This window comes from Cornus florida, unplaced genomic scaffold, assembly GCF_030987335.1.
Source record: "Cornus florida cultivar Cherokee Brave unplaced genomic scaffold, ASM3098733v1 CherokeeBrave_3.0.0_Hap2_Chr11, whole genome shotgun sequence".
Taxonomy (NCBI): Eukaryota; Viridiplantae; Streptophyta; class Magnoliopsida; order Cornales; family Cornaceae; genus Cornus; species Cornus florida.
This window is the reverse complement of record NW_026775581.1, coordinates 110,065,360-110,077,060: the sequence shown is the minus strand read 5'-3', so window position 1 is coordinate 110,077,060 and position 11,701 is coordinate 110,065,360. Positions and strand designations below refer to the sequence as shown.

Sequence of the window (11,701 nt, the reverse complement as noted above, 5' to 3'; positions counted from 1 at the left end):
TTTTGGATTATCATTCTAGTTTCGTTTCAGCAGTTTTATTTATTCTTGTTTATCTTAACTGTATTCTGTATTCATTTATTACTAATTGTTTTGATATCCTCGGGTAATTGGGCGTGAGCCTGGCCAACCCGCATCCTGAAATCCAGGGGTATCACAGTTGTGGCAGTGATGGTGGTGGAATGTGGCAATAGTGTAGGTGGTGGTGGTGGAAGGTGGCGGTGGTGGTGATGATGAAGGCGGCAATGGTGACAAAGGTGGTGGTTGTTGAATGTGTTAATGGTGGAAGGCAGTGACATTAGTAGAAGTTCGTGGTGGTGGTGGTGATGGTGGAGGTGGTAGTGGGAGAAGGTAGTGGAGGTGACAATAGTGAAGTAGTTGAAGGTGGTAATGACAGTGATGGTTGTAGAAGGCAATGGAGGTGACGGTGATGAAATGTGGAAGTGGTAGCGGTCAAGGGCGGATCCATGAGTTGTTAATGGGGTGGGCTAATATTTTTTGGGTGGGCTAATATTAGTAATAATTTATATTTTTAATTAATTAATTTATTTTTATTTTTTTGGCTGAGCTAAAATTACCTATAGAAAACAAAAAAATAAAATAAAAATAAAATTTGGCGTGGGCGCAAGCATACACATAAATCTGCCATTGGTTTGAAAATTTTTACTTGGGAATGAAATGAATGACCATTCTTACTTTAAATTGCATACAAAATAAAGAAGTGATTGGAATAGGTATTCTATTCTTACACACTAAACCCAACATTATAGTCTTCTTGTGAATAATTTGAATAAAACTTAATCTTAAGTTTACAAGTTCATTATGGGCATGAGTTGAGTCTATAAAACTCAGGTTAAGTTGAATTATATTTAAGTACTACAACTTAATTCACTTTATGGTCTAGTGCGCGATTCTATACATTCGATTTAAATTTGCATTTGACAAGTCAACCTTATTATTAACATGGATGCCACCAATTTTTTGTTAATTTAAAGTAAAAATGAAAATTTTCATTGTTTGTTGGGTAGTCAATCAAATTGCTGATCTATTTACTATTTCCCCGATTTGAATAAACTCAAAATTAATTGAGCACTTCCTTAAAGCTTTGTGGAAGCTTTGAACGATAAATTTGATTTATTTATGAACGATGGATTTACCTTCTTTCTCTAGAGCACGCAAAGTGCAAAATGCGACCCATTCTCTCTCACACGTGGCCATGTCCCAAAACGCGTTACCCCATCACACCTTGCAACCTAACAGTGGGTCCTAACCCCTCTCTCTCTCCTACTCACTGCTCCAAAATTCGGCCACGTGTCTCATCGGACTCTACGCACCCTCGCGTAGTCTAGACACACCCCCTCCGAGCCCTCTTCCCACTAACACTCTGCACAAATTAGAGAATCTGAATCACACACACAGTGGGAGAGAATCTAAAAAAGAAAAACTAGAAATTTTATTTAAAAACAAAAAAGCGAACGCTCTTCGATTTCAAAACTGTAGCTAAAAAGATCTAAACATTGTTGTTTTCTTTTGCTTTGCGTTGGTTCTCGATTTCGGACACTCTCTCGCTCTCTCTCTCCCTCTCTAGGGTTTCTTACGGTCGGCACGATCATTACCTATTCGGTGATCACACAAGACGCTACTGTAAGTGTGCTTTAATCTCTTCTCTCTCATGTTTTTTAAATCATAATATGTTTAAAAAATTAGTGTTCCTGCGTTTGGATAGTTGTAGATATTTGATAGGATATCCACGAATTAGTTGGGTGTGATTGTGTTCTAAATCAAGTTTTAATTGGGGTTTAGTTGTGTCATGGTTGAGTTGTTTCATTCCTCTCTAGTTTTTATTTATTTATTTTATTTTTTCTTGTTTTGGTAAAGTCACAGTGTTTCTGGCATTCTCAAGGTTATGTAAAATTATGTGTTTCTTTACAATTAACAAATAATGAGGATGGGAAGTTTAAATGCAAGTGTTAGTTGTCATTAATATTGTGAATAATAATAGCAACAATAGCAGTGACCGTGGGGTAATCGTTGTGATTGAAACTATTAGTTTTAGGTGTTATCCTATTGGTATTACTTTTTGTTGCAAAGGGCTATCCCGTGGACGAGTTTCCTTTGAAATAGATTCCTGAATGCCAAGTATGGCTTGTAATAATCCATCTTCAGTGGCATACGATGATTCTTTCACCATCTGAGGCATTAATTTACCTACTAAAATATCACCCTGTCTCTACCCAAGATCCAAGCATCACAATTCCATTTTTGTCTAAATTGCAAAGTAAATGGGATTCTTAATGCGGTATTTCGTTAGCGACTTTTTCAAGACCTTGTCAAATATATACAATCTTACCTCAGAGAGGCTGTTTCTTGTTTTGAATCCGTGACATCCAAGTCAAAATGGAGAAGCCTTACTTTTGTGCCAAGGTCCACTCTCAGTATTACGTGTTGCCTTTTATTGTGCTATAAAAGTTTGGTGAAGGGTTTTAAGTTTTAGAGATCAGGAAGTGGAATAACTTACCAGGGCGCTTAAGATGGTTTAAATTTTTTTGTAATTGGTAATGTTTAAGTCCAAGGGTAATTTTGAAAAGAAGGTATGTACATTTTGGAGTTAACTGCTATAGAATATTAATTCCACTAATCCTGGGTGCTGTGACCTAACCGAGAGGATTGGACACAGAACTGACTTTGCACTGTATTAGCTGAAGTTATTATTGTAAGTGTTATATAAACCTTAACTTTCTGTTTCCTAATTTTTAGTTAGTGCTCCACTGCTCCTAATAGTATCAAGTGCATGATGGGAGCCTTAAACTGAATTCTTTTGGTGAATTTGGCTTCTAACTCTGTAGATAAATAGTGGTATAAATTTACTATTCAAACAAGTGAAGTTTCAACCTTTTCACTACATTTACCTTCTTATTGTTCATCTACCGGGAAAAAAATCTATCTATTCTATTCACATCTTGAATCTCATGGAGTGGCAATGGATCATATTCAAAAGAGGGTGTCAAATTGGATAATATCATTCTCCATCTTACATAGGTTTTTTGATTTTCTGATTCATTTTCCCTCTGAATTCTGTTCCAGGTTTAGGAGCTGTTCTGTTTCCTACTTGAAGAGTGATCTCTAGGGTTTTGGGGAAGCAAAGGATTCTTGAATCTTAAGACATTATGTTCTTCCAAACTGGATAGAATGGTTATGCAGGGTGAAAGTTCAAAAGTTTTTGAAGGGACTATCCTTGAATCCAGCAGAATGATAAGTGATATTTGCAAACTTCAGTGCTGATTTTGTTTCTGGTCATGCTTGGATGATTGTTGTGTGGTGGGGAAATTTTACGTCAGCTGCTGTAGTGATTTGAGATAGATATTTCTTTTGCCCGGAATAAGGAGTTTAATGTTTATATATGTACATTTAGGATGCAAAAAAATTGATTTTGAAACATGGATGACTTCAGAGAATCTGAGATTCTGCTTTCCAGTTGGATTAGCAAGAACCCATCTGAACTGGCAGAATCTCGTCTCTTCATTATCTCTTGCTTTATTGCTGGCCTAGTTGGGATCCTGACTATAGCGTACACTGCCTTCCAATGGAGAAGAAACATCAATCTCGGTTGGATGAAAGCCATAGCCAGATCAAAGAAAAACCCGAAGGCAAGGAACAAGGTTCCTGTAGCTCCACATACTTGGGACTTGGAATCTGTGTCTCGTGGGAAAAGTTTAAACTGTTGTGTATGCTTAAAATCTATGTCTCCTTCCCAGGCTCTTGGACCAATGGTGGCTTCAGACAGTTTTATCCACCGTTGTAGCATATGTGGTGCTGCAGCTCATCTGAGCTGCTCCTCAAATGCACACCAGGATTGTAAGTGTGTATCTATGGTTGGATATGAGCATGTGATGCACCAATGGGCTGTTCGGTGGACAGAGGTCGCAGATCAACCTGATGAAACTTCTTTCTGTAGCCATTGTGATGAACCGTGCAGTGGGTCTTTCCTTGGGGGATCTCCAATTTGGTGTTGCTTATGGTGTCAACGGCTTGTACATGTTGACTGCCACGGTAGCATGTCTAATGAAACAGGTGATATTTGTGATATAGGCCCTTTTAGAAGGCTAATCTTGTCACCGCTTTTTGTTAAGGAACTTAGCCGCATGTCCCCCGGTGGCTTTTTGAGTTCTATTACACATGGAGCCAATGAGATTGCATCTTCTGTTCGCGCTAGTATTATAAGTCAAAGCAAGAAATACAAACAGGGAAACGAGGCAACCACAGATACAGGTACCGGCAGTAGTATTGGCAGCACGTCCACAGACAGCACGGCAGATACCCATCAACCAGTTAATGGTTCTCATAAAATGGAGGAGAGCTTTGCTGATAGCGCAATCAATGGGGATTTGGATCATAACCATGACAACGATGTTAAAAAGATGGATTCGAAGCCCAGTTTTAGAAGAAGTTTATCACTGAACCAGAAGGAAGAGTCTCAGATATTAGGGATGAAACAGCGATATGAGTTGATTGATTTGCCTCCGGATGCAAGGCCCCTGTTAGTTTTCATTAACAAGAAGAGTGGGGCTCAGCGCGGAGATTCACTCAGACAGCGTTTGAACATCCTTCTGAATCCTGTCCAGGTTTGGTCTCTCTCCTCAAAATTTCAAGCTACTTACTATTTTGTGGGTTATTTATTAACTAAAATTAGTTTTCTTCTCTCTCTCTCTCTTGGTGAACGGATAATAGTTCACTCTGTAGTCTCTTGTGAATAATGTAGTTGTAGTGACAACTGACAATGCAATGCCTGATAATGTTGACACTTTTGCCATGAAATATACGTAGTAAAAGGTTTTGATTAGCTTGCTGATTGTCTATTTTAACTGTGTACAAAGTTTGTGGAAACAACTTCCTCCCATGTATTTATTAAAGAAATTGTTTCAAATTAAAGGAAAATGTACATGCTTTAAAGATATTGCAAACTAAGATGTATTTATTAAAGAAATTGTTTCAAATTAAAGGAAAATGGACATGCTTTAAAGATATTGCAAACTAAGATGGATTAAATGACCACGTTTTGTTTGGTAGCCATTTGAAACTCAAATTTCCCTGAGGATTCAAGTTTCAAAACTCGTTTTGCTTGGTTGCTGCTGTGATGCAGCATACATGCTTGTAGCTAAGTTGCTCGCCATTGACAATCTCTTAACTTGAACCACATTGGACTAGTTTTCCTCGAATTCTATGGAGGTGATCTACCTTCTCACCTAATTTTATGAAGCTTGTGAAGGCTGGTTTACATCTTAACTTCAATTTTGGATTGATGATCTTTTGATGGCGCTGCAGGTTTTTGAGTTGAGCTCGACACAGGGGCCAGAGATGGGTCTCTATTTGTTTAGAAGAGTGCCACACTTCAGAATTCTTGTCTGTGGAGGAGATGGTACTGTTGGCTGGGTTTTGAATGCCATAGATAAGCAAAATTTTGTTTCTCCTCCTCCAGTTGCCATTCTTCCTGCAGGGACGGGAAATGACTTGGCCCGAGTTTTGTCCTGGGGAGGTGGTTTGGGCTCAGTGGAGAGACAAGGTGGTCTTTGCACGGTGTTGCATCACATAGAACATGCTGCAGTAACCATTCTGGATAGATGGAAGATAGCAATTGTAAACAAACAGGGCAAACAACTCCAATCACCAAAATACATGAACAACTATCTTGGTATGGCAATATAAACTCTTTTGAAACTCCTTAAAAAATTGTAAAAGATGTATAAATATTGTTGGATGCTTTGTGTTAGATCATAAGTTTGGTTCATGTTATAATGCACGAATGCTTGATGCATAATGGTTGTGATTGGCTCTCTCTCTCTCCAATTTTTATGTTGAATCTTATCGAAGCTGAATATCTAGTGCATCAAGCTGAGATCAACCTAGCTTGCTTGAATCGTAACCTTAGTTAAATCTCACTTGGGCTGCTTTGTGTTGAGGTACAATATTTAACTGTGTTGGGCTGACATGAGAGGTTCTGAAATATTTGATATTTCTTGGCATACATGAGTCTCTATATATGTTTATGTTGTTTATCTGCCCTGTTTCATCCCCATGTTTCAATGCTAATCTAATGGGCTAATTGGATCTTCCTAATAGGCGCTTCTTACTTTGACTATCACATATTGGCAAGGATTTTGGTTGCCTGTTGGGTGGGTTGCTATTTGAATTTTATGGCTGGCCAAATATTATTCTCTGTCTCTATCTTTTCTTTATCTTTTTCTTATTTTCGTATTAGCACCTTATAGCCCCCCTATGGTTGTAATGTATATTCTCATGCATTACAGTGACAAATTTTTACATGTACTGTCACAGGGGTTGGATGTGATGCAAAGGTTGCTCTAGAAATCCATAATCTAAGAGAGGAGAACCCAGAGAAGTTCTATAACCAGGTAATTGCAAAGTCATGGTCAATGAATTCTGATTTACCCTTCTAAGAATGTATAGAAATTTGGCAAAGCAGTCTCTTTTTGAAAGTATGTGTATTTGTGGGGTAATGGGGCGCTGAAACCAAGTGATGTTTCTATTTTAAACTTTCTCTAGACTCCTTAAGTATGTTTAGACCTGCATCCCATTCACTTTTTATGTATGTCAAGACTTGCCTCACACTGTGTAGATGTTGTCTGATATTAATGCCTTATTATTCGAAAACCATTTTAAGTCCATCCATTTAAAAATATAAAATAACATAAATTTCTTTATTAAGTGACTGCACTATTTCTCTATGTAAAGTGTCATGACCTGCCTCACAATGTGTTGTCCGCTTTGCACCCTCTTGGCATTTTTGGGTTTAACGCGTCCACATAGACGGATGCATCTCCCTTATAAGTGCAACTTTTTCTCCCTAGGCAATGTGAGACATAACAAATAACAATCACACCCTCTTTGGGACCCAGCATCTTCGTTGGCATGATCTTCATGGGGTTGTGCACGCCCCCCCATATTCTGGCTAGGAATTGGCTCTGTTGCTATCTGTTAGGACCTTCCTCATACTATGCACAACAACAACAATAACGTAAAGGGCTAGCCAGTGCATGAGGCTCCCGCCACTGCATGGTCTGGGGAGGGCTTGGTGTACACATCCTTACCTCTATATGCAGAGAGGTTGTTCCTGATATTGTCTGTTTTATATTCTCTTGGCGCTCATGGTTTTTAAAATGCATCCGTGCAGCTTGGATGCATCGCCCCTTATTGCCTGGGGAGAGAAGTTGTGGCACTTATAAGGGGAGATGCCTCCTACTTGTGTAGACACATTTCAAAACCGGGAGCGCCAAGACCCAAGAGGGTGCAAAGTAGGCAATATCTGCACAGTGTGATACGGGTCGTAATAGATGGTATCAGAGTTGATCCCCCAGTCCGAATGTAGGTGAGCATGCACTAGGGTCATGCCAACAAAGACGCTTGATCCCATTATTTGCGGAGTGATGTTCTGTTTAATTATATTATATTGTATTATATTTTTGGTGGGTGAAGGAGAGGAGTATGTTGGGGTTTTCTAACCTAAATTGGCTACTTACTGAGCTGGGTTGTAGTTGGAGTTTCTGTTTGTTCCTTAGTACCTTTTTTTTTTTTGGTTTGCCCAGTAACTATTATCAATTTCCATACTGCTGAAAATGCTGATTGGATTGCAGTTTATGAATAAAGTTCTTTATGCAAGAGAAGGCGCTAAGGGTATCATGGATAGGACACTTGCAGATTTCCCTTGGCAAGTTCGAGTGGAAGTGGATGGTACTGAGATTGAGGTCCCTGAGGTGGGTGCAAGATCTTTTTAAATGTTTTATGATCTCTAACTCTCTTAGAAATCATCATCATACGTATCGAAATATGCTCACTGATTTTTTTGAGAATTAACTATTAATTCTTCAATTATACTGAAGTTCTAAAATGATTTTTCGTTTTTAAAAGTTTTTGTTTTTGCTGGCCTGCAATATATATATATATATATATATATAATTTTCCTTTCTTGAATTCATTCTTAGTATTTTTCTCACAATATACCTGAATCAGATTCATATTTTTTTTATTTGTATATTTTTACTTGTGTTTTTGGTACTGTACTTTTTTGATTTTTCATAATCCCTACATGCCACTATGTCTGCAAGTTTGCAGCAGGTGATAAGTTTTTTCCGTCATCAGTCCCGCTGCAGAGATTATAACTTCATTTTTATTCTTTGCAGGATGCAGAAGGTGTTCTTGTTGCTAATATTGGCAGCTACATGGGTGGTGTAGATTTGTGGCAAAATGAGGATGAAACTTACGATAATTTTGATCCGCAGTCAATGCATGATAAGATACTGGAGGTTGTGAGCATATCAGGGACATGGCATCTTGGCAAGCTTCAGGTGAGGTGGTCTTTTGTGATACTGCTCAACTGTTATGTGATTTGCATATCATCTTTGTTACCTGGCTTAGGACCCGTTCCAGGGTGCTTTAAACCTGTAGCCTTGTCTTTTCTGTGGCCTTTTAATTCGACACCGCGTCTTCGTGATCCTTGTCATTAAAGTTTATGTGAACATATCTGAACCCTTTTTTTATTTTTTATTTTTTTATTTTTATAATATTTTTAAATTTTTTATATGGAAACAGGTGGGGCTTTCTCGGGCTCGTAGGCTTGCGCAAGGACAGTCAATTAAGATCCAGCTTTTGGCCGCATTGCCTGTTCAAATAGATGGAGAGCCTTGGCTTCAGCAACCATGTACATTGGCCATATCACATCATGGCCAGGTCTCTCTCTCTCTCTCTCTGTGTGCGCGCGAGCGCGTCTGTGTGTGTGAGATACCTGCATGCTCATCAGTAATGCACTACTTGTAGCATATGTTCAAATTCTTGGTAAAGCATGTTTTGCGATATCAAATTCACTACAAAATTTAAAAGAATTATATGCTGCAAAATGGCGTGGAAAACATTGGTATCTCCAATCTACACGTGACCAGTACTGCAATTTGAACCCCCTCGTTTTCCCTTATCTAAAGTTTGGTCATCAAATAGAGGCAGGTAAGAGACATGTATATCTTGACTTTTGATGTTGTGAGTTCGAGCCAGAGAGTAGCCACTTAGTGCAAAATAATACCTTATGTATGTCCGCCTCCAATGTTTCCTTCCATTATCTGGCATAGGCGGGGCCGGCACTGGGCAATTCTTTTATTTGATTCTTGACATTTCCTGGTGGCTCTTTCAAATTATTAAGGGGAATCACATGAAGTAGTAGTCAATGTAGATTGTAGCACATGTCCCCGGTAAATCTATGAGGGATTTTAATTCAGATATTGTGCTTGTTTTCATTAACATTGAATATATGTAGATTGGACTAGTGCTCTAAAGGAACGTTACCAATCTCCACAAAATGTACTGTCATCTTCCACTGTGTATTTATAAGGATTGTAGACTAAAATAACAGTTCAGCCTCCTCCTTCCTCATGTTCAACCCACTTCCCTCCTCGGAACGTTCTGTTGGTTCATGGTAGCATCTAAAATGACTTGAGTTACAAGTTTGGGTAAACTTCTATATTGTCAAAAGCTTAACGTTACCGAAATTGAAAGTAGTACTCGGTTGAGTGTGAGGCAGTGGTTTATCAAACTGTGATGTATTAGGCAAGAGAGTGTCTCTCATCTTCGGTAATGAAAGGACATAAATTGCAACTCTTTTTTATTTTTTTATAGACCCTTGGGTAGTTAGCTATTGCAAAAAATCATCACAGTCCTCACTTTCCAAAGTGCAGGTGGAGGGTCTGTGGGGTGTTTTGAACTTGTCATTCAGATTGGCAGAATCAGAGCTCTTTTGGGCATCAAATAATTATTGATTGTCTTGATGCTGCAACAACTTAAGAATCCTAGATTTGTAACAATCTGCGTGTATTGCTTTTTGTACTGGTCGAACAGGCTTTCATGTTGAGGAGAGCAGCAGAGGAACCTCTTGGTCATGCAGCTGCAATAATTGCTGATGTACTTGATAATGCTGAAACCAATCACGTGATTAATGCCTCGCAGAAGCGATCTCTTCTTCAAGAAATGGCACTGAGGCTGTCCTAGAGGTCTTTCCTGTCTGTCTATTTCTTGTTTTCACTGAAGCTATTCTTTTGAGAGTTTAACTGAAGAAGTTATTATGCATCTATTATCAATGGCATCTCTGCTTTGTACTATGGAAAATCTAATTTAATGATGCTATTCGAATGATCTTGGCTTAACCACAAAATCTTTTCTTGTAAAATCTGTATATACAGTTCTTGTTAATAGTTTGACTCGAGTGGTTTTGCGGTTGGTATTTAGAATCAGAACTGTTTTTGGGCATCAAATAATTAATAATTGTCTTAGTGCAGATCATGACTTAACAATCCTATACGCATAACAATTTGTATGTTTTTCATCTCACACTGGTTGTGCAGGCATTCATGTGAAGAGAGCGCGTATGTGTTATGCAGCTGCTATTGCCGATGTGTTTGAGAATGCTGAAACAGATCACATGATGAAGTCAACACATCACAGAAGTGAGCTCTTTTCAAGAAATGGCACCGAATCTAGCCGTCTCCCCTATCCACGTTAATCAGTTGGGATTTTGTTGCTGCCAGTGTTTTGGAGTGTACTTGAAAAGTGATTTATATACATCCAGGGCATCTTTGTTTCATATGTAATATTAATTCAAACCAAACTCAATGCTGCTACCTGAAGCATGCTTGTAAATGAAACTTGATTAAATTTAATACATAGAGGGAGTTTTTGAGGCGGCCTTACCATTATACAGTATGTAATTATTTCCAAGGGGATTCTATTCAACATCTGTCTGTTCGTTTGAACTTGGGTGTGCTTGCATAGTGTACTACCTTTTCGAAGGATTCTGGGGCACAAATGAAGTTGAGTGCGTATATTGACGTATTTTGCGCGCGCGCACACACGCATATGTTCACCATACACACACACACATATATGGTAATCTAATACAGAGTTGCGACCATTATCTCAACTCGTCCCATCACACACGTGGAGGGCGATCTTACATTCATATTGCTGTCATGGGACTAAAAACTGAGTTGTGACCATTAAGACTTCACATCAATCTTTGTTCTAACAATATTAAGAGCTTGAGAAGATCCATGTAACTTTGTTAAATTTGCACTGGTTAAATAATGCAAGGATATAGTTTTTTTTTAACAAATACAGAAATAAAGTTGAGATTGATATTATCATGTGCCTTCACAACCTTTAGATTTACACCAAAATTTTCAATCAAGAGAACAGGAGTAAAGAGAGATAAATGTAGGTGTCAAAAAAAAAAAAAAAAAAAAAAGCGTTGGAGTTCTTTTCTTAAAAAAGAAAAAGAAAAAGAAAAAGAAAAAGAGAGAAGTTGTTTTTGATGATCTTATATTTTTAAGGGTAAATTGTATTAAAAAAAAAAAAAAAAAAACTCCCTTGCTATATACATAATGTGCAAAAATCCCCTTGTGCTAAAAAAAAATTTACTACATTTTTCAAATTGGGCAAATAAGTACAATTCTTCAATTTGAAGACTGAAATATCTAAAATACCCTTTAGACAAAATAAAATTTTAAATAAATAAATAAAAATAAATAAAAACAAAAACAAAAAACTATATAAATAAATAAGGGTATGTTTTAAATTTTTTATGAAACCCCCAAATAAATTTATGTATTTTTATGTTTTATATATTATTATTTTTATTTATTTATTTATT

At 37.7% G+C, this 11,701-nt stretch overlaps 1 protein-coding gene across 1 annotated transcript; it reads left to right on the top strand.

Moving 5' to 3' along the window:
- The first annotated feature begins 1,376 nt into the window (after positions 1–1,376).
- On the top strand, positions 1,377–10,748 carry LOC132287011 (diacylglycerol kinase 1). Its single transcript, XM_059789470.1, has 9 exons — positions 1,377–1,641; positions 3,082–4,619; positions 5,320–5,686; positions 6,331–6,407; positions 7,647–7,766; positions 8,193–8,357; positions 8,602–8,739; positions 9,895–10,046; positions 10,398–10,748. Exons 2-8 carry the CDS (start codon positions 3,435–3,437, stop codon positions 10,042–10,044), a joined length of 2,202 nt encoding a protein of 733 aa, XP_059645453.1. The 5' UTR covers positions 1,377–1,641; positions 3,082–3,434; the 3' UTR covers positions 10,045–10,046; positions 10,398–10,748.
- The last annotated feature ends 953 nt before the right edge of the window (positions 10,749–11,701 follow it).

Coding starts and splice junctions, on each gene's coding strand:
- LOC132287011 (XM_059789470.1), top strand. CDS start 3,435: ATGGATGACTTCAGAGAATCTGAGATTCTGCTTTCCAGTTGGATTAGC. Junction 7,767..8,192: donor CTGAGATTGAGGTCCCTGAG/GTGGGTGCAAGA, acceptor TATTCTTTGCAG/GATGCAGAAGGTGTTCTTGT. Junction 8,740..9,894: donor CCATATCACATCATGGCCAG/GTCTCTCTCTCT, acceptor CTGGTCGAACAG/GCTTTCATGTTGAGGAGAGC.